The sequence below is a fragment of the Notamacropus eugenii genome, chromosome 2 (assembly GCF_028372415.1).
Source record: "Notamacropus eugenii isolate mMacEug1 chromosome 2, mMacEug1.pri_v2, whole genome shotgun sequence".
NCBI lineage: Eukaryota > Metazoa > Chordata > Mammalia > Diprotodontia > Macropodidae > Notamacropus > Notamacropus eugenii.
This window is the reverse complement of record NC_092873.1, coordinates 15960359-15985047: the sequence shown is the minus strand read 5'-3', so window position 1 is coordinate 15985047 and position 24689 is coordinate 15960359. Positions and strand designations below refer to the sequence as shown.

The 24689-nt window shown below is 52.9% G+C and overlaps 1 protein-coding gene across 1 annotated transcript; it reads left to right on the top strand.

Annotated features, from left to right (window-relative positions):
* The first annotated feature begins 313 nt into the window (after positions 1-313).
* CHRM1 (cholinergic receptor muscarinic 1) lies at positions 314-24418 on the top strand. Its single transcript, XM_072638891.1, has 4 exons — positions 314-884; positions 11403-11523; positions 12288-12381; positions 21505-24418. Exon 4 carries the CDS (start codon positions 21657-21659, stop codon positions 23046-23048), a length of 1392 nt encoding a protein of 463 aa, XP_072494992.1. The 5' UTR covers positions 314-884; positions 11403-11523; positions 12288-12381; positions 21505-21656; the 3' UTR covers positions 23049-24418.
* The last annotated feature ends 271 nt before the right edge of the window (positions 24419-24689 follow it).

Here is a 24689-nt window from a genome sequence, read left to right as displayed (position 1 = left end):
CCACCCCAAGTTCTCCTAGGCTTTCCTCCCGGATGAGGGGCTTAGACTAGGGCGTGCCTGGTGCCATTGGTCAGGCTTCCTAAGGCCCAGCAGGCAGTCTCCCCTCCCCCTCTGCCTCCTTCCTCCCAGCCCCAGCCATGGGGCCCTAACTCGATTGTGCCCCATTAATCTCCCCGCTGCCAGACTCGGCAGGAACAGTAAACAGGCGGCCTCCGAGGCCCTCCAATCAGGAGAAATCACTGCCACAGCTGCACACGGGTCAGCTTGGGGTGCTGGGAGGCAGGGCTCACACGGAGCAAGGGCTGGGGTGGTCTCTCAGCCCTTGGGACTGGGGGGAAAGTGACGAGTGGCCCCGGCTGGGGCAGAGCTCCGACCTTCTCTCAGAGGTCAGCCCACGCTGCCCAGACCCCAACCTCAGTCTACTCCAAGTGTGGCTGACCTGGGGAGGGAAGGGGGCACGGACGATTAACTGGACAGATCCCCCGGGAGGACCCAAGCACGCAAAGGCCCCCCGCTCCAGCAGTCTCCCAAAGCTAGCTCAGCCCCACCCCACCCCGCAATGCCCCCCACGTGGAGCAGCCGAGGGGGTGGGTAATGTTGCAGAGTGAAGATGGTCCTCGGCCTCGCAGGGTACCCCACGCCCACTAGGGGGCGCGGCGGGAGGTGCCTCCGCTACGCCTCGGCACAGAGCAGCTCAGCCGAAGCTGGCGGGCAGGAGCGGCCGGCAGCCCGGCTCTCTGGAGGCGGAGAGGAGAAGGTGTAGGGAGCTCTGGGGGCCCCGACGCCGCCCAGGTCCTAGGGGCCCGGGCCGGGGCTTCGCCAGCCCCAAGCGGGGCCTGACGTTGGAACTGAGCCCTGGGCCACGGCGTGGGGGGCCACCCCAGGTAAGTGTGACGGCAGGGGGCCTTTGCCCCTGAACCCCTGGGGGTGGGCGCAGAAAGTGCCGGGGCCAGGGCAGTGCTGTGGACTGGACTAGGGTGGGAGAAAAGGGTCTGGGCAGGACAGGCTGGACCACCACCACCCCCTCCCCATTCTGCGCCTTGCTGTGTGAGTTCCTTTGGGGCTGGGGGGCTGTGTCCTCTGGCTTCCCGCGCCCCCAGCCCAGAACCGCCTTCGGGATCTTGGGCTGGGCAGGGGCAAAGGCGGTGATGGTGGCGGTGGGAGGTTCGCGTGGGCGGGGGTAGGGAGAAGAGAGAAAAGCAGCCCTGGGCGCACGCCACTCCCAGCCCCCGGGGTTCTGGTTTCTATCTAATGTCTCATCTCCGGCGGCGTGACCCGAGGGCGCTAAATCTGCGGCAGTCTGGCCGGAGGGAACCTGAGCTTGTCTCCTCAGGATCGGGCGTCGGAGGCTTCCGGACAGGGTTGGAGAGGGCTGAGAGCCCGGGGAGTGAAAGGAGCCGGGAGCTAGGACGCACCTGCCAGTCCCCGCCCGCCCCAACCGCAGAAAGGACAATGGCAAAATAGAGCCTTAATTGGGGTTGGGAGCGGGGGAGAGGGGGAGCCCTAGCCTCGGAGTCAGGATATTTGGGCTCGAGCCTCAGGGCCTTCCACGAATCCGCTGGGTGACCTTCCTCTTCCTGGACCTCGGTTACCTCCGTTGTGAAATAAGGGTGTACGTACGGGCCCCTTCAACTCTAAACATTTATGACTCGAGGAAACTCTCCGGGCTTTACACAGACCTTTTCTCACAGGTCTGGCCCCACAGCTGTAGAAACTGAGGCTAGGACCAGAGGAGAATCTGGGAGTACACATGAGGTTAGGATTAGGATGCTGCCTTCCAGCCTAACCTGCAGAGACGTCAAGGGATCATGACTGTGATCGAGGCGGGATCTCAGCCTGCCAGGAACTGGGACCCCAAGCCTAGAAACTCACTCCCAGCTGTTTTTACTATTGTCCTATCTCCTAATTAGGGGAGAGATAGGAATGGGGGTGGGGGAGAGGTGGGAATCTGGAAGGAAGGGAGTTGAGAGGTCAAGATTCCTGGGGAACCACACACACACACACACACACACACACACACACACACACACACACACACACACACACACACACCTGTCCCCAGAACGGAACCTAATTCTTCAGTCTGACTCGGAACCTTAGCCCCACTAGGGAACAGGCGAAGATTGACTGGGATTCCTTCCTTGGTGCTCTCATCTCAATCCTCTTTGAGAGGCTTGGACCACCAGGGTTGGAGACACGGCCTCTGGAGGCCTATCTCTCCAAGAAGAATTAACGCCATTACCCTTAAAATCCCTGGAGCGCTCTCCCCTTGATCACTCAGGAGGGTTGGGGGGTGGGAATCTCTCCAAATCCTGGCAAAAGCCACTCTTAACCCTGAGAAGCCAGACAGTCCTCTAACCAGTGGCTTCAGACCGCAAAGACAAAAGGCCGAGCTCAGCAAAGACAGCCAATTCAGTGGGCATGAGCTGCCCAAATTCTGCCCCCGGGCTCAAAGGCAATGGACTAAGACCTCAGACCTCTGCCTTCCCAGTCTATGAAATGGGTATTAAGCCTGGAGTGTGAGGGCTCGTCAGAAGGAATTAAGCGAGGTCTGAAGGTAGAAAATCGGCGGCTGTCGAATGACCCAGTGCCCTCCAGAAATCGAAGGCCGCTTGTGAAAGGGAGAGTGCAGCTGGAACACACGTCCCGCTCCAGCCCCCGACCGCTCCGGCTGCGCTCGGGGAACGGAAAGGGGCGAGGAGCAGGATGGGGGAGGGGAGAAGCGGGTTCGTCATGGCCGCGGGCTGGAGAGCAGAGGCGGGGGCGCGTGGAGAGAACAAGACCCGTGGGCAGGAGGAGTAGAAGGGGGGGAGAGGTGGCATCCCGCGTGGCCACCTGTAGTGAATCCCCTAAGATGAGAGAGTGTTCGCGCCAGGGGCCGGCCTCCTTCCCTTGGGATCAGAAGATTTAGAGGGGAATGGCCGTTTAGAAGTGGGTGATCAGGCCTTATCCGCCTTTTACCGAGGAGGGGAAAGGACTTGGCTGAGGTCTCCCAACGAACAAGTGGCGGAGCTGGAATGGAGTCCAGATCCTTACAGCGCGCGCTTCCAAAGGAGTGGGGTGGGGGAGTGGAGGGCGACGGGGCCACGCCTTCGCCCTACTCAGGTGAGGGGCCTTTGGGAGCCGCGAGACCAGGGGCTGACTTGGGAAACATTTTCTGAGAGTCCCTCTCTACTGTAGTTACTGCTCGGAGACCAGAGCTCATTGGAAAAAAATGCAAAATACTTAAGGATTCCATTTTAGTCGAATGATGCGCTGCAAAGGGTCCTCTGGCCCTAAACCTAGACGCGGGGATTTACAGATTAAAGCGACCTTCCTCATGTGTAAAAGGAGGGGATCGAACTCGATGACCTCGGAGCTGCGATCTTGTCTATCCCCCACCCCTTGTTTTTACAAATGGGGAAACTGAGGCCCAGAAAAGGAAAGAACCTTCTCAAGGTTCCACAGGCCACAGAACCAACAAGATTCCAACCTTAAACCCGGCGCCTTGCCGACTGCTCCCGGGCTGGGCGGGTAGAGAAGGAGGAAGGAATCAGGGTGGATGGATATAGCCAGGCCCTGAATGGGACCAAGTCCGCTAGCTGAAGAGCTGCTGACTCCTGTCTGTGGGTCTGAGCTGCAAGCTCTTAAGCGGTTCTCCCTCTACCATTCGCCTGCCCCCAGCAGCCTGGCGCTAGCACATGGGGTGGGACGTAAAGGTGGGCCTGGAAAGCGTGGTTTCAGCCTCACTGCTGGGAGTTCGTACCCGAGGGCCAGGGCAGCCTTAGGGTTTGCCTAATCCCCGCCCCGGGGGCTGCTGGGGCACCGGGAGTTCTCAGAGGTCCTGAGAGGAGAATCGAGAAACTGCTCCCTGGAACTGGCCCTGGGCGTGGGAGCCCAAGGTGTCTGCAGGCTGAGGAGGGGTTGTACGGTCCTGCCCTCCCACCCAGAGGGCAGCCAGAGACCCAAAAGCCAGCAAGCACCTGTTCTGTGCTAATTGGGAATGGAAACCAGGAGAAACTCCGAGAGTGGGAGTACCCTCTCATTAGATTTTTCAGGGGCCTTTTTTTACCATGCACATGCACCTTATATATGAGGAAACTGAGGCACAGAGAGAAAGTGAAAAGAAAGAGAACAAGAATTTATTGAGTGCCTGCCATGTTCCAGGCACTGTGCTAAAAGCTTTACAAATATCTTTTGACCCTCACAACAACCCTGGAAGGTAGGTACAATTATGACCCTATTTTACAGTTGAGGAAACTGAGGTTAAGGGATTGGCCTAGGGTCCCACAGCCAGTAAGTGTCTGAAGCCACACTTGAATTCAGGTCTTCCTGATATCAGACCAAATGGGTACACTGCACCAGATACCTGGTGCATGTGCATGGAGTGCTGCAGCCCTTTCCCCAACCTGAGAATGGGTAGTGAGAAAGCATTCCCAGAAATCCCACATCATTCCTGGGAAAGCCCATATCCTTTCCCTGCAAATCTATCTGCCTCCCTTGCAATTGGCCTCAAGGACCATCCAGCTGACCCAAGCCCTAGGGTCCCCACCCTCACTTCCAGACCACAGCCCCCATAGATGACTCTTATGACTGCTGTGGGGTCTGAGTCTCTGAGGGCCTTCCTACCCCTTCCTCCAGTGTCCTCAGCCTAGAAATGTCTGGGAGATAGGAGGAGGGGTCCAGGCTTAAGAAAACTGAGGAAGAGAAGCGGCAGTGGAGGCAGGCAAAAGAAGGGGAAGGGAGCAGCTTTCAGGCTCCCCTGTCAAGTCCTTTCTTGAGCAGTCTCTCTCAGGCCTTGCCCAGCCAAGAACATCATCACTGCCCCCAACAATATTGTATTATGCAGCTTAATCCAAATCAAACTCCTGCCATCAGGAGTTTACGTTCTAGCACCTTGACCAAGGAGAAGAGAAGAAGCATTTATTAGATGACTACTGTGTGCTAAGTCCTTTACAAATATCTCCTTTCATAAAAAGGGATGGGGAAGGAGGATCTGTGTTACAAGGGCTCCTCCAACCTCAATGAATTTTCCTTTCACCAAAGGCCCATTTTCACCCCCCTGAGAGAGCAAGGTCAGCAGTGCAAGTGGGATTACCTCCATTTTACAGACAAGGAAACTGAGGCATCGAGAAGTGATTTGCTTACAGCTAGTAACTGACAGGACTCAGAATTCTTGAAATCATACTAAGCGTCCTTTCTGAGGTACCTCCCCAGCCCCTGGAAATCAGGACTCTAAATTCTGGAGCTCATGTCACTACCCCAGGTCCCTGTGGGGGGCAGGCAGCCTGACCAGAACATCCTAGCACTACACTCCACTGTGTTTCCTCCCTTGGCTGCCCAGCTCAGGCCCTAGGTTGGAACCCCACCTGTGCCAGGTACCACAGATATGACTTTGGACAAATCCCATCCCCTGAACACAGCACGGTTTCCTTCTCTGTAGGAGAATGCAGTTCATGTGACCTAAATCCTGTGATGCCCCTTACACATAGTTTCCACCCAGGAGCCTCAAGCCTATTTGAAATGGCCTTAATGAGAAGCTTAAAATTCTCCACACCCATCTGTGCCCGCAGGCACCATGACTGTGTTAGGGACACTGAACTGGGGTTCGGATGGCCCCGAATTTGGATTCCACCATTTCCTAGCTATATCACCTTTAGCAAGCCATCTAAGCTCTCTCAGCCTCAGTTTCCTTACCTGTAAAATGAAGGAAATGTCCCCTTTCAGCTCAAAATTTAGAAGCCTATGATGCCATGTCCTAGGGGTCCCACAATGGGCTAACTCCTGCCTGGCTGGCTCCTTCTCTCCACTCCAGGAGAAGGAGGTCATCCAGCAGGAACAAGGCCCCAGGAGGTGTCAAAGGCAAAGCAGAGACCACCCCTCGGGAGCTTGGCTTCCAGCCGCCCAAAGTGGCCAGGGCCACTTCCTCTCTGCAGGAGGAGGAGACAGACGCCAGAGCACCCAAGACTGCATTTCTATTTCAGTCCTTCTACCGCCTCTGCCCAGGAGATGGGGGTGGAGAGGAGCGAATCCCTTCAGAGGCGACCAAAAATAGCCATTGGAGGAGGTAATGAGCACGGATGGCCACTGCCCCTGGGCTGGGCCAGCCCCCTCCCCCAGCAGGCCCCTAGAGCTGACGACTCTACCAGAATATCCCTAAGTACCCTAGGGTAAGCAACACCAAACTGGGTGCCTGAGGCAGATGAATCAGTGAGTCCTGCCACAATTCAACTGTGCTGCCTTGGGCAAGTAATAATTACTATTAGTGGTAGCTAACAGCACATAATACTGAAAGGTTCTCAAAACCCTTTACAGATGGTCACTTGTTATCCCTATTTTACTGATGAGCAAGCTAACAGGTTGCTAATCGATGTGAGGTGAGATCAGAGCTGTCTACTTGACTCCCAATCTGGGCCCTAAGCCAAAGTTCCTGGGCCTCTCTCTCCCTATTTCCAGGCCCCGGGGGAGTTAGACTATCTGATCTTTTGGCAAGAACATTGGGTCTAAAGTCAGTATACCTGGATTCAAATTCTGATCCTGACACTGACTGAGGATGAGTCATTAGCCATTGGTTTTCCTCACCTGTGAAATGAATCTGTTGGACTAGATGTGGCCTCTGAGTCCCCAACAAGCAAAGCCATCCCTGAGGGGCCTTCTGGTTTTAAATGCTTTGATTCCTGAATTATTGGCTTAAATAATATGAGCACGGAAGACTGTGACTCTAAAGATCAAAGAACTTGTTCTCAAAATTGCCCCTGGAGGAGGGAGATAGAGCCTCGAAGTCAGGAAGACCCAAAGGTCCTTCCTCTGATCCATACGGGCTGTGTGACTCTGGTAGAGTCGATTAACCTCTCTGTGCCCCAGGTAGGGTTTAAGGCTATGTTTGGTCAACAAGTTGTCGATGAGTGCGTCCATGCAAAGTCTCTACTCTGATGAGATCACAGGTCTGGACTCCTTGTGTAGGTGCTGACCCAAAAGCTAGCCTCCCCACCAAAAAAAAACCTCCTCCCAGGCTCCTCCACATGCAAGAGGTGGGAGAGGGATTAGAGAGGAAGTGCTGCTTTTTCAGCATCCTTCAGAATACAAAGAACCAGAAGACCTAAAGTGTTCAGGGTCCAGGTCTATGACTTCATTAGCTGTGTGATCTCAAGCCAGTCCCTTCTTTTCTCTGAGTCTTAGTTTCCCAATATGCTAGTGGGAAATTGGATTGGCTGGGCTTTCTGAAGACCTTGGAAAGGCCTCATTGCAGGTGATGGCAAGAGAGGAACAAGTAAGCCTGGGGTAGGGATGGGGAGGCTGAAGGAGCTGGTGACCTGGATCAGCCTTAGCCAATGGCAGAGGAGACTGGACTGGACAGGGCCAAGGGCTTGACCACTCTTTTCTTCGCCTCCTCCCTCCCCCCCCCCCCATCTGCACCTGCGCAGCCTCTTCTAGGATCCTTTTGTGGTGCAGAAATGCGTTAGTGCTGCGCTCCAGGCTGCTTAAAATAAAAAAAAAAAACTGTTCCCAGCCTCCCTCCCGGCTAAATCTGGCGAGGGTGCGGGGGAGGTTCGACTAGGAAGGGCAGCAAGACCAGTGCTTAAGCTAGGCAGTGAGGATGGAACCTCAGAGCCACCCACACTCCTGCTGACCTTCGAGCTCCCTCCCCTGGCCTTGATCATGCACCTGGCTCAGTGTCCCCATCTGTAAAAGAAGCAAGTCCTTGGACCCGCTGCTGATGGCCTCACCACCCCAGGGCCCCCCAAAATTTCTTAAGGAAGAATCATAGGATGACAGCATTGGAAGGAAAGCTTGAGGGCCTGATATCGAATCCAGTCCCCTGGTTTGATGGGCTCCAGGGAGATGATTGTCAGCCTCATTCACGGCCATGCACCCAGGGACCCCAAGAGCCTGAGGGCCGATCATGGATGGAGGGATCGCCAGGCTGCTGTAAGAATCAGTCCCCTGCTTCCTTCAAGGCTCAGCTCCTAGACTGTTCCCGTGCATTGGTGGTTCCGTCTCCCTCCCCTTCCAAGCATCTTGTATTTACTTCTCTTTTTCCATGTTGTATCCCTCCTTAGAATGTGAACTGCTGGAAGGCAGTGACCCTTCATCCTTCTGTCTTTGCATCCCTAGCACATGACACAGTGCCTGGCATTGGTAGGTGCTTATTAAATACTTATTGGATGGGACTGTGCCGGCCTGGATAGGCTGCCATAGGTCCTAGAGAGGCAGCAGGAAGCAACAGTTCCAGCCCCCTGGTGCCACAGAACTGGGCTTTAAAAGTCACTTACAAGCTGTGTTAAACCAAACGAGTAACAAGAAATACTCCAAAGCTTTCTCCCGCTGCATCCCCCAATCCTACGATCCCTGAATATCCTGCTGTTAGGAGACATAAAGCCTTTGCTGCCATCCCGAAGGCAGAGTTTAAGGAGAAACATCTGTCATCCTTTAGAGAGGACAGAGGAAAAAGGTGCCCTCCACCAGTTGTGGAAGTGGGTGGAAAAGTATTCTCAGGAAGGGATGGGTCCACCCTAGCCCCACTCTACTGCTAACACCCAGAGGACCATCGTAAAGGCCCCACTGCAACTACTCTGATTCATACATTCCAGACAGTGGTATATACCAGGGACCTCATTGTCAGCTTCCCTGGCAAAAAGAGGGCAGTAGGTAGGGCCAGACAGGGAGGTCGCCAGCCTATCAGTGGAACAGGAAACTTGGCAGACCCAAGAGATTCCCCTCCCTCCCACTAAATCCAAGACTATAACTCATCTCCCAGGCCTCCTGCATGTTAGATTGCTGCCTGACCCATAAATGCACCTCCATGAGGTCCTGGCTACAGCTGGCACTGGGAGTCACCCCTTAGGGTAGTCCTGAGTGGCAGCCCATCTTAGAATGCAGATCTAAGGATCTAGACCACCTCTGAAACAGAATCCCACCTCCTTAACATCCAGGGGCAGTTCCCTCAGACACTGCAGCTGACCTCCCTGTGGCCCAATGAGCAACTCATGTCCTCTCCCAGGTGCATATGTTCCTGGGCTGTAAAATGAAAGGACTGACTGCACCATCTCCCAAACTCTAACATTCTGTGTTCTCAGGGCCCTCCCGGCTCTGAAATTCCATGTTCCAAGGTATATTTCAACTCTGACATTTTATGATCTAAAGTTCATTCACACTCTGACATCCTGTGTTCTAAGGTCCCTCCCATCTCTAACTTTCTATATTTTATGTTTTAAGGACCCTTCTAGCTCTGACATTTTATGTGCTAAGATCCTTCCAAGCTTCGATATTCTATGTATGATGCCCCCCGAGGCTCTATGTACTAAGGGCTCTCCCATCTCTGACTTTCTATGTTTCTTTAAGGTCCCTTTGAGGTGAGTTCCTCTCCCACTTTTATTTCCTGAGTCAATCAACAAGAAATTATTAAGCAGTTCCTCTGTTCAGGGAGCTGTTCCTGAAGCTCTCAGAAAGAGAATCATTTGAGTCCCTGATGAGCTCCCATGTCCATAAGTAGGATCTCCCACAGCTTTGTGGAGCAGTTGGGTTGGAATTGGAAGCCTCTTGCAGAAGGTGGCATCTGAGCTGAGTCTGGGAGGAAGCCAGGGATAAAGGGGGAAGGGAGACCATCCCAGGTATCGGTGTAAAGGCACAGACACAGAGATGTTTGGAAGACTGTGTCAGGTACAGATACATTTGCATGGGCACATCCGGGGGCCACTTTCAATCCTAGGATCCTTTGGGAAGTCCCCAGAGCCTTGCTCCCTCCCCCCTATCCACACCCAACGGAGGGTGAACAGGGTGGACCAGAACTGATTTTTGGTGGGGGAGGCAGGGAGGAGACACAAGACACTCTCCAGGAGGTCCATAGGGCCTAAGGGTAGGGATAGGGCCCAGGTCTCTATAGCAAAGGGCTCCCAGGGAGGTACTGTTTCTGGGGAAACTTAGAAGACACAAACCCAACAGCTATATGCGGGGAGGGGAGGGAAGAGTACCCAGATAGGATACCTGAAGGAGAGAGAACCTAAATAACCAGACTGGGCCCCACTTCCCTGAGGACTGCCTGGGTACCACCTAGAAATCCCCACCCTCACCTGCAGTGAGGTAGCTCCCTGCTTTGTCTAAGCCTCACAGCTCCTGGGCCCCAATCTAGAACAGGGCCTTGGGGACCCCAGAGGGAAATAGAAGGGATGGGGGCCAGAGGCATCAGGGGTCAGAGGCATCAGGAGCCAGTGGAATGGGGGAAAGGCTGAGCTCCAGGCTCAGTGAGGTTGGGAGGAGGGGTTGGGTTTGCCATCTCCAGGTATGTTGTGAACCTTTCGTGGGAGTGGAGGGAGACACAGTTTGACAGGCAGGGCGGAGAGCTGTCTGTCTGCCTGTCTGTCTGTCTCTCCAAGTGAAAGTTGGGGGCGGAGCAGGGAGGGGGAAAGGCCTGAATTAGCAAGCGCTTCAAACACCCAGATACTGGGAACCCAGGCCCATCACACAGAGGTGTGCACACAAGCTCTCCTGGCCACACCGGGAGCACACAGAAGTGCACATCTTGTCAGACCCACTCAGCCCTCGGGTCTGCTCCAGGCTGGAGATTCTCACGTGAGGATGAATGTGTCATTTCCAAACAGACGGGAACGAAGAACAGAGAGCCCCGGAGTATGACTGTGTGGGAGGGTGGCAGTGTGGGCGGGCAAAGGGGGGAGGGGGAATCTCGTGTACCTGCATGAGGCAGGGAAGGAGATCCATGTGAAGCAGGCGCACCTACAGGTGGCAGACTGGATCCTCAGTACCGTGTCCCATGCGAGCCACCCCTTGGAGCATGTTTAGGGGCCCTGGGGAGCGCGTTGAGGAAAGGGGGTGGCCACCTCTCTCTCTCCTTCTCTCTCCCCCTCTCTCTCTCTCTGTCTCTCTCTCTCACACACACACATATACACATACTGCGTGACTTTGTATGACCCTAGTTGTGTGTTTGTGTAACTGTGATTTTGTGTGGCTGTGAGCTCACAGAGCTGTTTGAAAGAGATTCTACGTGTGTATTTGTGTGTGTGTGTGTGTGTGTGTGTGTGTGTGTGTATGGGTAAGATTCTCTGGGTGTCTTCAAATGTGTGTGCAGTCTGTGGGTGTGGGTGTTTGTCTCTCTCCCGTATCCGCCTTCTCTCCTCTTCTTATGCATCCTGGAACCCTTTGCTTATGCCTCCACCATCACCACCCCCAGCCCTGATCTCTTCCTGCCCCAGCCTCCCTTGCCCAAGGTGGGTGGGAGGGCGCCCAGATTCGCCCGGCAGGGGCCACCTCAAGCTCAGAGCTCTCTCTACCCTCCCTCCCAGCTCCACCCTCCTTCCCTCCCTCTGTTCCTCCCTCCCTCCTTCCTTCCCTCTTTCCTCCCTCCCCAGGGGCTGTCGTGCCAGGGGGTGGGACATGCCAATCAACAATCGTTCTTCTCCTGCTGCCAGCACAGGACGAAGCTCCCCGGGGGAGCCAAGTGTCCTGGTCCCTCAAGAGGACAAGGTCCCCCTGGGGAGGGAGTGGGACTGGAGACCCCGGCAGACCCCTGCTCCCACGCACACCTCCATGGTGAGTAGCTGGCTCAGTGTGGTTGGAGAGGGGAGGGAGAAGAACAGTGACTCCGGGATTTGGAGAGCCGGGGGTGGGAGGAGGTCTAGGGTGGGAGAGAGGACACCTGGACTCTGGAAGGAAAGGTAGGTCTAGGTTTGGGAGCCCATGGGATGTAACTGCAGGGAAATAGAGGGGGACAGGATAAATAAATAGTGTTCTTCACTCCTGGTCCTTCTCCCAACCCGCCCCCCCCCCCGCCCCCCCCATCTCAAAGAGTATGAATCAGATGTTTTTAGGGAATGCTGAGAGAGGCTGGGTTTGGAAATTGCTGAAGAGGGGGAGGGGCAGGCCCGGGGATGGGGGTGTGGGCTCAGGTGGGTTGAAGGTCTCTAGGAAACAGACTAGATTCAAAAGAATCCGGCTCTGCCATGACCCTGGGCAAGCCCTTTAACCTTTCTGAGCCTCGTTTTCCTTCTCGGTAAAATGAATGGAACTGGACTAGATTTACCTTTTGGGTCACTTCCAATCCTAAATCCTCTGATCCTGTAAGAGTAGCCCTAATGCCCCACAGGGCAGGGAATCACTTCGAGGGAGAAGGGAGGAAAGCAAGACAGTAGGGTCCGCAAAGCCAGATGGCAGCTGGCACCTGGCAGCCGATCAGGCAAACTGTCCAGGAGGGTGGTGCCTTGTCTGGGGTTATCAGCTGGTGCCAGTGCCAGTGTCTAGTGTGCCAAGTGGTGGCTCCCCTTGGCCCCAGGAACCTAACTCCTTTCATCCCCTAGGGTTCCTTGTGTCAAGCTAACCCTGCCTGCCTGTGGCCCCCGCCAGGATGGACTGACCCCTGCAGCCTGGCAGAAGGAGGAGCCAAACCGCAAGGTGGGTGTGAGACCTGGCCCTGCCTGGGTTCCAAGACGAATCTGGGATGGTCCAGGACAAGTGGCCGAGAGGGGAGAACCTCTAGCTCCACAGCCTGGCATGGCCCAGCTCAGGCACCTGCATGAATAAACACTTGGCACCCTGCAATTGGGGGGCTCACCTCTGGGAGGCCATTTCGTAGAGAACCTCAAAGACTATTTTGTTCAAACCCCTCATTTTACAGGGGAGAGAATGGTGACCAAGGAGGGGAAAGGCATTAGCCCAGGTCACACAGCAAAGTCAGAAATTGGAGGACCCACCAAGCCCATATGACTCCAAACCCTGTACTCTCAATTCCCTTCTGTGTCTGGGGTCTGCAACCTTGGGCATCCATGTAGTCCCATGTGGGCTCAGGACATATCCAAATAGTCATCATGCCATTGAAAGGAGGTCCACAGATGTGGAGGCCAAACCCTGGAAAAATGGACAGCGCACAGGCATGTGCACACACACACGCGCGTGCACGCGCACACACACACACACACACACACCCTCTGTTTATTGCAGAATCAGCAGCACCCTGCCATGAAGAGGTTTCCCCTTTATAACTGCCTTCTCCAAAACTTCAGGAAGCTCTGGAACTGAGTTTGTGGCAGGTTTGCCTACCTAGGGACTTCCTCTCCCCTGGAAATGGCTCTGCTAGCCCCACGTGACAGAGCAGCTCTCACAATTTAATCAGTTGGCTGCCTCTGTCTCCCTCATTCACCTGGGGCTGATTTCCTAGAGCCATTTCCTCTTCCTCATCTTTTCCCCTTACCGCATCCATCTGGGCACCGAGAGGATCGGTTTCTAGCTAATACTCATCAGAGTGGAGAGATAGAAGGACTGGAGCCCCAACCAGGGAACACCTGGCTCTGGGGAGGAGGTGGGTCTGGAGAGAAGGGTTCAGGTGTCCTGAATTAGAAAGAGTCAGGCCAGGTAGAAGGAGGAGAAAGGCAAGATTCACAGTTCAGGGAGAACCTATGGACCCAAAGGAGTCATGGGGACAAGGAAGGGAAAGGCCAAGAGCTGAAAGGCTGAATGCCTCACAAATGGGTGGGGAGTGAGTGCTGCAGAAAGAAGTTGGTGAAGCCAGCACAGTTTCTGTTCTGCAGTGGGTACCATGGTGATGGGCGACACAGAAATGCGGGGGGCGGAGGGGGGTGAAGGGAGGGAGAGAGAAGAGAAAGAAGAGGGCGGGAGAGAAAAGAGATGAGGAAAGGGAAGATGGGGAGGGGAAGGAGGAGGATTGGGAAAAGTCTTGTGGTAGTTATCAGCTACCTGGAAGATGACTGTAGCATTCACACACACACACACGCATGCACCCGCACCCGCATGCACACACTTGCACATGCACACACAAACACACATACTAGCCTTTCCACATCCAGATTTTCTTGGATCCTCCAAACATCTCTAAGAGAGAAGTACAGCAAAGATTGTTATCCCCTTTTGACAGATGAGAAAACAATCTTGGAGCAGCAGAAGGACCACTCCTGATGCATAATTCAAGTTGACAAACTTTTGTTAGTTCCTCTATATGTGCAAGGACTATTGCCTGCCCTGATACTAAAGCCAAAAAAGTAAATAAGCCTTGCCCTCAGGAAGCTCGGGGTGGGGGGCAGCTGTGCCAGGCAAATACAATTCAAGGGAAGGAAGAGAATGGGCGAGACATGTGACAAAACATTCCAGGGACCGTGGTCGTTCTGGGAGTCTCTCGTCATCGTTACTAGTCTCCCATCATTTATTTCCTAATTGGAATAATGATATTTGGATTTATATGGGGCTCTCTTCACAATAACCCTATTTGACAAATTGGGAAACTGAGGCTAATTGGGGGCATTTCTCTAGCTGCCATTTCCCAGTTTTGCCTTGGAATTTCTTTGCATGGTATTCCCTGTAAATGTTGAAACAGGGTTTGTGTGAGAGGCTAGTCTTGCCCACCAGAGGTTTTCAGACATTTTACAGATTCGGAGAGACATGAATTGACTGTTGAAATTTCTCACATTTGTGCAAAATCTCCCAGTCCTATGGATGCTTCACCTGCATCCTTAGTCTATTACATGGAGGTGTGTTAGGCTTCTTTTTTTTTTTTTTTTGCCTGTTGAGGTAGATTCGAATGTGAGACTTGAGACTAAAATCCATCATCTTTCCATTCGACCCTAGCTCCCATGAGAGACAGCCAGGTGACCCAGTGGCTAGATCTGGCCTCAGAGACTTAGTAGCTGTGACCCTGGGCAAGTCACTTAACCATTCTGTCTGCCTCAAATGCAAAAAGGGGGAATAGCACTGACCTCCAGGACTGTGGTGAGGACCACATGGGATCAGATCAGTGCGTGGCTCATAGTGGGTGCTTGTTTGCTTTCCTTCCTGTCCTGGAAGTCCCATAATGACCAACTAATGCCCTGCCCCCCAAGGTCAGATTGTATTCTAAGACTGCCTCCAGCTCTAACATTCCATGTTGTATGATCTAAGGCCCATTCTAACTCTAACAAACCCATGTCCTGTGTTCTATGGGTCCTTCTAGTGCTGACATTCAATATTCTAAGGTCTCTTTCATCTGTGAGTCTAGTGCTATGATTTTAAAACCCTCTCACCTCTAACTTTCTCTAATGGAAGGTCCCTTCCAGCTCTGACATTCTCTGTTATGTGTTCTAAGGTCCCTTCTAACTCTGATGTTCTGTGTTCTGAAGCCCCTTCCAGCTCTGAAGTTATCTATTCTATGTTCTAAGGTCCCTTGCAGCTCTCATATCTGTTTTATGAGCTGCAGTCCCTTTTGGCTCTCACTTTTCATATTCTAAGGGCCTTACCCACTCTGACATTCCATGTTCCAAAGCTCCTTCCAGCTCTAATGATCAAAAGACTCTAAAACAGAATTGTCCTGTGCTCACTGTTCATTGAACTGCTTCCTCTCGGGGATGCCTTGAGGTTCCAGCATGGTATTAATGGAAGCTTCTTTGAGGCAGAATCACCAGGATCCATAATGCTGAGGGCAAGCAGGGAAGCTGGGAGAAAGGAGCAGTTACCAACATCACCTCCCCTGTATCAAGCTCAGCCCTTCCCTAGGGGAGGCTCCTTCCTGCCTGGAATTTGCCCAGGTGCTCTTACAGTCTCTGTCTCAACCCTAGGGCTCCTTATGCCAATCTGTGCAGCCTGGGCAAGACCCTTCCCTTACTGAAGGGCCAACCACCTTCATTTCCTGGTGTAGCAGAATGTGTTCTAGCTCAAGCCCCCTCACTCAGTCTTCTGGCCAATTCAAAAACTTACTGCCAAAAAAATGATAGATTTGAAGCATGGGGAGGGACCTTAGAAAAGACTGGTCCAATCCTTTCATTTTATAGCTGAGGAAACTGAGATCCAGAACAATGAAATTCCTTGCTTCAAGTCATATGGTATTAAGGAACAGAGTCAGAATTTGAAACCAGATCCTGACTCCAAGTCCAGTCCATACTTGTCTCTCCACCATGCTGCCTCTTACTCCTTTAGCTGCTCAATCAGTCTATAGCAGCCATTGATCACGGTTTACACTGAACCATTGAGAGAGGGGCAAGCAAAAGGGGCAGAAACCATGACCCCTTGCCTTGCCTTCATTTCCCAGTGGGAAAAAGAGAAGACCCAGAGCAGAGCCTAGGAGACCCTAGAACTAGCATTTGGACGATGGAGATCTGAGCCAAGTGGGACTGGTGGACTAGGGAAGGCTTCCCTCAGGACCCTGTGGTGTAGGAGAGAGCTAACTGGGAGAGTGCACAGAGGAGACTGGTGAAAGAGGGGATCCTTCCCAGGGAATTTTCTTGGGTTCAGTCCCTCCCATTCCCCCATTCATTTAACAAAGACATATGTCTAGATAAGACAGAGTCCATTCCCTGCCATCGTGGAGCTCAAGGGCACAAGCTCTGGAACCAAAAGACCAGGGTTCAAATCCCAGCTCTTCCACTGACCAGCTGGGTAACCTTGGGGAAGTCACTTAATCTCTGGGTCTCAATCTACTCATCTGTAAAATGAGGGAGCTGGATTAGATGGCTTCTGAGGTCACCCCATGAACCTTGTCAGGAGAAGAGACAGCCCCACAGATAACTTTAATGCACATTTTCTACCATGAGCCAGGTACAAACAAAGAGCTCAGTGAGATGTAAGGGCCGAGGCTATTTAGGCCTCAGGGGGGTCAGGAAAAGCTTCTTCCACAAGGTGAGTTTGAGTTAGGCTTCAAAGCTGCCTGGAATTTCAACCAACAGGTGGAGGTGTCCAGAGGGCATTCCAGGCACAAGGAATGAGCAAAGGCCACTATGGAAACTGAGCTAGGGCTTTCTTTAGCTGAGCCCCAGTAGTGAAAAGGTCATAGCTCTAGAGCTAGAAAGGACCTTAGAGGCCATTCAGTCCAACCCCCTCATTTTACAGCAAAGGTAACTGAAGTGCAGAGGCATTGCCTCTCTTTTTTTCTATGGCTTTGCCCCAAATCTTCTCAACTCCTGACCCTCCAGCTCCTAAAGCAAAACTGATCTAGAATCACAGAATTTCGAGTTGGAAGAAACCTCTCAGTATAACTCAATTTATATGAGATTGTAGATTTAGAGCTCAGAGGAATCTCACAGGTCATCCAACCCCCTCATTTTACAGAAGAGGAAACTGAGGTACAAAGGGGAAAAAGAACATGGCCAAAGTCACATAGTAGTAAGTACAGAGCTAGAATCTAAACAAAGGCCTTTGGACCCCAAAGCCAGGTATGGCACAAGACTGACCTCTTGTCTTTAAACTCCCCTGCTTGGAAAGAAGGGAGGGGGAATTTGGACCACATCACAGAGAGTCCAAAGAATAAAGCTACCTGGGTCACAATCGACACTCGTAGACAATGAGAAGGAGAAACAGGAGCACCCACCCCATTCTATTTTCTTTCCTGTAAGTTAGAAAGACACTGGCAGAGGAAGCCAGCCCACAAATCAAGATCTATAAAATAATAATAGTAATGGCTATATAAATGCTATTATTATTATTAATTTGTAAAATATCTTACGTATATTAATCTCATTTGCTTCTCTCAACCATCCTGGGAGGTAGGGGCTATTACTACCCCCCATTTTACAGATAGGGAAACTGAGACAGAGCTAGGCAAAATGACGGTGGCCAGGATCACACAACTAATAGTGTCTAAGGCCAGGAACTCAGGTGTTCCTAGTTCCAAGTCCTATGGTGGATAAAGCACTATGGGTGCTTCCCTCAACCCAAGCACCCATGCAGCTCCTCCATGGTATCAGCTCTCCCCAGGGAAAGATTCTGAAGCACAGTTTGACAAGAGTCAGTGGTCCATATTGACTCCCATTCCTGGCCTAGTCTTGTGTGTGAGATGTACAGATATAATTCCTCCTTTGATAGATGGTCCCAGTTACAATCCAACAAGTGAAGCTCCTTTGAAGGCCTGGACAGAGCAGGGGCAAAGGCCTGAACAACCCAGTTCCCAAGGGTTAAGGGGAAGGGCAGGTGGGATTTTGCTCCATCCAGCCATTTCTGGCAGGTGGAAGTGCTCATCCCCTCGGGCTCATCTTAGGAACAGTAAGTGGGGAACCAAGAGACCACTAGACTGGAATTAAGGATATTAACTAGCTGTGTGACCCTGGGTAAGTCTCTTTCCACAATTCTCTCAGATTCCTTAGCCCCAAATGCTCATGGACATACCTCCAGGGTGAGAATCTCCAAAGTCACCTTTCTGGATGTCTGTCACAATCTGTAAAATGAGAGGGTTTGGACCACAGGCCACATTATCTTAAAGTGCCTCCCAGCTCTGATATTCCCTGTTCTAAGTCCCCCCATCATACAACCCTGTAGACTAAATGCTACCACTATTATTACCACCATTTTACATATGAGGAAACTGAGACACAAATGTCAAAGGTGGGATTTAAACCCAGCTCCCCTTGGAGTTGCATTTGTCTTCCAGTGGCCTTGATACTTGAGTAGTTCTCAGACTCTTCAAGCCTCCTTCTAATCATCTCTGCTCCTCCTTCCTCTCCAGGCTCCTGTTTCCCTCCCTGCCTCTCTGCCGTCCCTCTTCCTTTCCAGTTTACACTCTTCACAGCCTGGCCCCCAGCAGACTGGAAGGACTTAACAAATAATCTTACTAGGTTGTTGGTCTAAGGATATGCAGCTCCTCACACTCCCCAAAATAGGGCCCCAGAGCCCAAAAAAGAAGACATGAGATCTGGAGATTCTGTGTGCTGCCCCACTTAACTTCCCTCCTTCTGTGCTGTTCCTCTTGAAGTCTCCCTCGCCTGGCTCCTGCCCCTCAAACCCGCTCCCCACTCCCCATCTGCACCAGTCTCTTTTTGCCCTTTGTTCTCCTAATGCCAGTCCCTGGCTCCGATGGTCCTGGGAAGAAGGACAAGCCCCTTAACCTTCCTGTGCATGTGCCCAGCCAGTGGCCTGTCTTCCCCTGCCTCCGCCCCTAAACACAGCAGAGTTCAGAGAAGCAAGAAGGCTGTGGGTGATCCCACATGGAGCTGCCCTCAGGGGCAGTCCTGGTCCAAGATTATCATTGCTTTGTCCTGTCTCCATGTCTCCATCCTGGCTGATGAAATCAGGAAAGGGGGAGGGGGGAACCACCAGCAGAGGTTGTGGGTTGAGGGAGCAGAGATAAATGCAAAGTCATCAAATCCTTGTCTAGGAAGGGACCACAGGGACCATTAAGTCAAACCCAACTTGAACAAGAATCCTGGTATGTGATGGTACATGGTCACTCGGGCTTAGCTTGAAGACCCCTACTGGCCTTAGAAAATGGAATGTCAGAGCATGAAAGAAACATAAAGCATAGAATGCCAGAGCCAGAAGGGACCCAAGGACACAGAATGTCCAAGCTGGAAGTGTCTGTCCTTCAGACATAAGAGTCACAAGATGTCAGAAACTGGGATAATGGAACAGAGGATGTTCAAAACAAAAAGTGATCTTAGAACACAGACTGTTGGAATCAGCAGAGAATTCAGGGATCCAGTCCCTGAATTAGAGAAGAAGAAATTGAAATATTGCATAGGGAAATGACTTGCCCAGGGTAACTTAGCAAACTGGTTGGATTCGAACAGAGATCTCCTTACTCACTGGCTAGGAGTGTTTCCATGACAGCCCACCATCATGTTCTTCCCTAACAGGTCCCCATCAAACATGTTCCCTTTGAGATGCTCTCAGACAGTCAATAGGATATATAAGCCCTTACTGTGTGCCAGGCAACTGTGCTAAGGGCTGGGGGACACAAAGAAAGGCAAAAAAAAAAAAAAATACCAGTCCCCATTCTTAAGGAGCTCACAGTCTAACGAGATTAGAGCTGTGTACAAACATCTTATACAGGATCGATTAGAGGCAGTTTTAGTGGGAAAACACTAAGACCAAGGAAGGATGGAAAAGGCTTCTTCCAGAACATGGGCCTCCAGTTGAGACTTGAAGGAAGCCAGGAGGCCCCAGTGAGTAGGGAGAGCATTCCAAGAATTGAGGTGAGCCACTGAAAACACTCTGAGTTGAGAGATGGAGGGTTGGGTATGAGATGTTCCTGGAGACCAGTGTTCCTAGATTGAAGATTACATGGAGGGGAGGAAGTAATGTGTGAGAAGACTGGAAAGGTAGGAGGGAACCAGGTAATAAAAGATTCTAAAAGCCAGAAAGGATTTTCTAGTTGATTCTAGAGGTCCCTGGAGTTTTTACTGAGTAGGGGAGGTGACGTGGTCAGATGTGCACATTGGGAGATCAGTTTGACAGTTGAAGGACTGTAATGGAGAAGAACATGTAATTAGTGTTGGAGCTGGTTGATCAATAAGCATTCATTTAGCACCTACCCACATGCTAAGTACTGGGGATATAAAAAGAGACAAAAGCCAGTCCTTGCCCTCAAGGAACTCATGTCTATTGGAGATAGGACCCTGGAGGACAGAAGAGAGGTTAGGGCTGGCCAAGTGACCTGAGAGTTATATGCTTAGAGATGATCATGAATCCATGGGAGCAGATGATTTCATCAATTAAGATGATGTAGAGGGAAAAGAGAAGAAAGACCCAAGTCAGGCCTTAGGGGACACCTATGGTTAACAAGTGTGACCTGGATAAAGATCCAGCAAAGAAGACAGGAATTGTCGTGGAAATCTAGAGATGAGATTGTTAGGGAAAAGAGGGTGATAGACAATGTCTAAGGCTGCTGAGAAATCAATAAGAATGAAGACAGAAGAGATCATTAGATTTGCCAGTTAAGAAATCATTTGTAACATTGGAGAGAAAAGTTTCTTTTGAATGATGAGGTTGGAAGCCAGACTGTAGAAAGTGAGAAGAGAGGAAGTGGAGACCTCCATCAGGGGCAGACTCAGTCTTCTCAAGTTAAGTCTCAAAAGGGAGGATAGATGTGGGATGGGAGCTATCAAGACAGATAGATCGAGAGGGATTTTTGATGATGTGGGAGGGAGATGGGCATGTTTGGAGTCAGTAGGGAAGGAGTCAGTAGACCCAGAGGAAATGGAAGATAAATAAGAGAACTGGGGCGACAGGGGGGCAATCTGCCAGAGCAGATGGATAGAATGGGAGGGCTCTGCCTGTATAAGGAGAAGGGCCACCTCTTTGTGAGTGAAGGTGGCAGAAGACATCCTGGTGATGTGGGATGAGGAGGAGAGGAGAGGGTGCTAGAGCTGCCAAGTGGTCTCTCTTTTATCAGGGAACTAGAAGGAAAAGTTCTTGGCCCAAGGGGGTGGGGGGAGCCATAGGAAGTCTGAGGAGCTGTGAAAAGGTTTAGGAGAGTCGCTGTGGTGAGTGAAATAGGGAGTCAGCTGAGGAGATGCTAAAATATTGCCTGGCAGCAGTGAGGCCAAGTTCAGATGACCTAACATAAACTTGGTCAGTTCTTGGTTGGTGTGCCCATTTTACACATGAGCAGTTGAGGCAAAGAGAGAATAAGGTGTTCTCCCAGGGTCTTACAGCTAAGAAATGCCAAAGCTGGTATTGGACCTAGATCATCTGCCTTCAGGACTAGAGTTCTTCCCATTATTTCACCCCTTGGCATGCCAGATAAACCTGGTGCCCCCACACCCCGCCCCACACACCATTTGGGGCCCTTTGGAGGTGTTGAACGTGCTCGGTGTCTTCTCTTTTCAGGTGCCGGTCTTGGCCTGAGGGAGCCCAGGAGCGGTCTCTTGGCCCCAGGGAGTCGCGGGCCCAGGGAGGGGGCCGCCCCCTGAGCCAGGGGAGGAAGGCCCTCCTCTCCCTCCCCGATCCACGCCTCCCATGTGGCCCAGCACACCGCTGACATGAACGTCTCCGTTGCCCCCGCCGTGAGCCCCAACATCACTGTACTGGAGCCGGTGAAGGGCCCGTGGCAGGTAGCCTTCATCATCCTAACCACGGGTTTGCTCTCGCTGGCCACGGTGACCGGCAACCTGCTGGTGCTGATATCCTTCAAGGTCAACAGCGAGCTCAAGACTGTCAACAACTACTTCCTGCTCAGCCTGGCATGCGCGGACCTCATCATCGGCGTTGTCTCCATGAACCTCTACACCACCTATCTGATCATGGGGCACTGGGCCCTCGGCACGCTGGCCTGCGACCTCTGGCTGGCCCTGGACTATGTGGCTAGCAACGCCTCGGTCATGAACCTGCTGCTCATTAGTTTTGACCGCTACTTCTCCGTCACGAGGCCGCTCAGCTACCGAGCCAAGAGGACCCCTCGGCGAGCTGCGCTGATGATCGGCCTGGCCTGGCTGGTCTCCTTCGTCCTCTGGGCCCCGGCCATTCTCTTCTGGCAGTACCTGGTGGGCAAGAGAACCGTGAAGGCGGGACAGTGCTACATCCAGTTCCTGTCTGAGCCCATCATCACCTTCGGGACGGCCATGGCTGCCTTCTACCTCCCCGTCACTGTCATGTGTGTGCTTTACTGGCGCATCTACCGTGAGACTGAGAATAGGGCCAGGGAGTTGGCTGCACTGCAGGGCTCTGAGACCCCCGGCAAGGGGATAGGCGGAGGCAGCAGTAGCAGCTCGGAGCGGTCCCAGCCGGGCCCCGAAGGTTCCCCCGACGCGCCCACGAGGCGCTGCTGCTGCTGTTGGGGACCCCGGCTCCTTCCTTCCTACAGCTGGAAGGAAGAAGAGGAAGAGGAGGAGGACGAAGGCTACCTGGAGTCTCTGACGTCCTCGGAGGGAGAGGAGGCAGGCTTCGAGGTGGTCATCAAGATGCCCATGGTGGGGCCAGAAGTCCAGGCCCCGACCAAGCCACCCCCTCGGGCATCCCCCCAGACAGTGAAACGGCCCACCAAGAAGACCCGCGAGCGGGCGGGCAAGGAGCCCAAGAGGAAAGGGAAGGAGCAACTGAGCAAGCGCAAGACCTTCTCGCTGGTCAAAGAGAAGAAGGCCGCCAGGACCCTGAGCGCCATCCTGCTGGCCTTCATCCTCACCTGGACGCCGTACAACATCATGGTGCTGGTGTCCACCTTCTGCAACGACTGCGTGCCGGAGACCCTGTGGGAGCTGGGCTACTGGCTCTGCTACGTCAACAGCACGGTCAACCCCATGTGCTACGCGCTCTGCAACAAAGCCTTCCGCGACACCTTCCGCCTGCTGCTGCTCTGCCGCTGGGACAAGAGGCGCTGGCGGAAGATCCCAAAGCGCCCTGGCTCGGTCCACCGCACCCCGTCGCGGCAGTGTTGATGCTGAACCGAGCGCAGATCAAACTAGCCCCACCACGCCCACACACACACACACAGCTTCCACATGTAAGAGAGCTGCCCCATCACCCATCCATCCCCTAGCAACTCCACTCAACCAGTACTTATTACGCGCCTATTGTGTACAGGTATGCCTTGTGTGGCGCAGAGACTATATATATATATATATATATATATATATATATATATATATATATATATACATGCCCTCAAGGACCTTATGGACTAATGGGAAAGGGAGCACATGGACACGATGGATCACGACATACTGTGATATCGATATTGAACCCGATGGGGCCAAGGAGAACTCCAGACAAAACCATGTCAGAATATTGAAGAAGGGAGGCGATGTTTGCAGCTAGAAGAACCCAGAGGGCTCCGTGGAAGTGGTGGCAAAGCATTGGGCCCTAAAGGCAGGCGGAAGAGCTGCTTTCCAGGGTCCTCTTCCAGTGAGACCAGAGCCCTGCTCATTTCCCAGGTCCGGTTGCTCCCAAGAAGGAGAAGAAAGGACCAAGGAAACAGGTTTTTCTGCTTTCCAGTTGGAAGGAATGGACTGGGCACAAGGAAGAAGCTGCGGGAGGAGGGTCTGGGCCGTGTTTGCCGAAGGCCTGATCAGACCAGCAGAACAGTGGGGGGAGAAATCGAGTTCATAGTTAGCACTTAATGGGAATGGCGCCTCGAGCCCAGCACCTGGGCTAAGGTGGCTTTGGAGGGGCGCGCTCTCTGGTGACCACAGAGGAGAGCTGCCCGCGTAGGAAAGGAAGTGGGCTGTGAGAAGGGGATGGGCAGAGAACTGCAGCAAAGCAAGTCTGGCCCCACCCTGTGAGGTCCGACCCGCTAGGCAGCCTTCCCCAGTTCCCGGCTCTGCTGATGCCAGCCCCACCCTGACTCCAGAACAAAGCCTAGCCTGGGTCCGGGAAGGAAAGGGGGAGGGAGGGGACCAACGGCCAAAAGGAGAACTGCTTTGGAGTCCTGGCATGGGATAGACACTTCCTCAGCTGATGGTGGGGCCTCCCCTCCCCACCCCGAGATCTTCTCGGGAAGGCTCTTCCCTCCGCACAGATAGTGACGTCTAAGGACAAAACCTCTCGCATGCTGCCCTTGCCGTCTGTGCTGTGAGACCCTGCTGTCCTCTCTGCCTCCCCCTCCCTCCTCCCTAGCCACACTCAGGTCTGGGCTCCCGCGCCAGCCACCCAATTCGTGTGTGTGTGCCCACAGACCCAGTGTCCATGCATGGCGGTCCAGCCCCCAGTCCCTCCCCTGCCCGGATCCGTCTTGGCCCTGAATGTTTGTGTTCTACAGGTCTTTGGTGAGAGACACCGTGTAAATAAAGAGACAAACAGCGGCAGATAATGGGCTGGGTCTTTTCTCAGCTCCCGGCAGGTAACCCTGGTTCTCAGCAGTGGCAGGAAGGCCTCCCTGGCTGCAGCGGGGCCTCTAGGTCTGCCAGTGGCTCCAGGGCCTTCTCCCATTGGTAGAATGTAGGGAGGGGCCCTTGGAATGACACATCCTGAGCGCCTTTCTCCCTTGGGCACTCCCAGGACTTTGCAGGAGGAAGAGGCTTCAGCATATACAAGGGCCCAGTGTTTGGCTGCATGAGACCAGGTTCTCAAGTTTAATAACA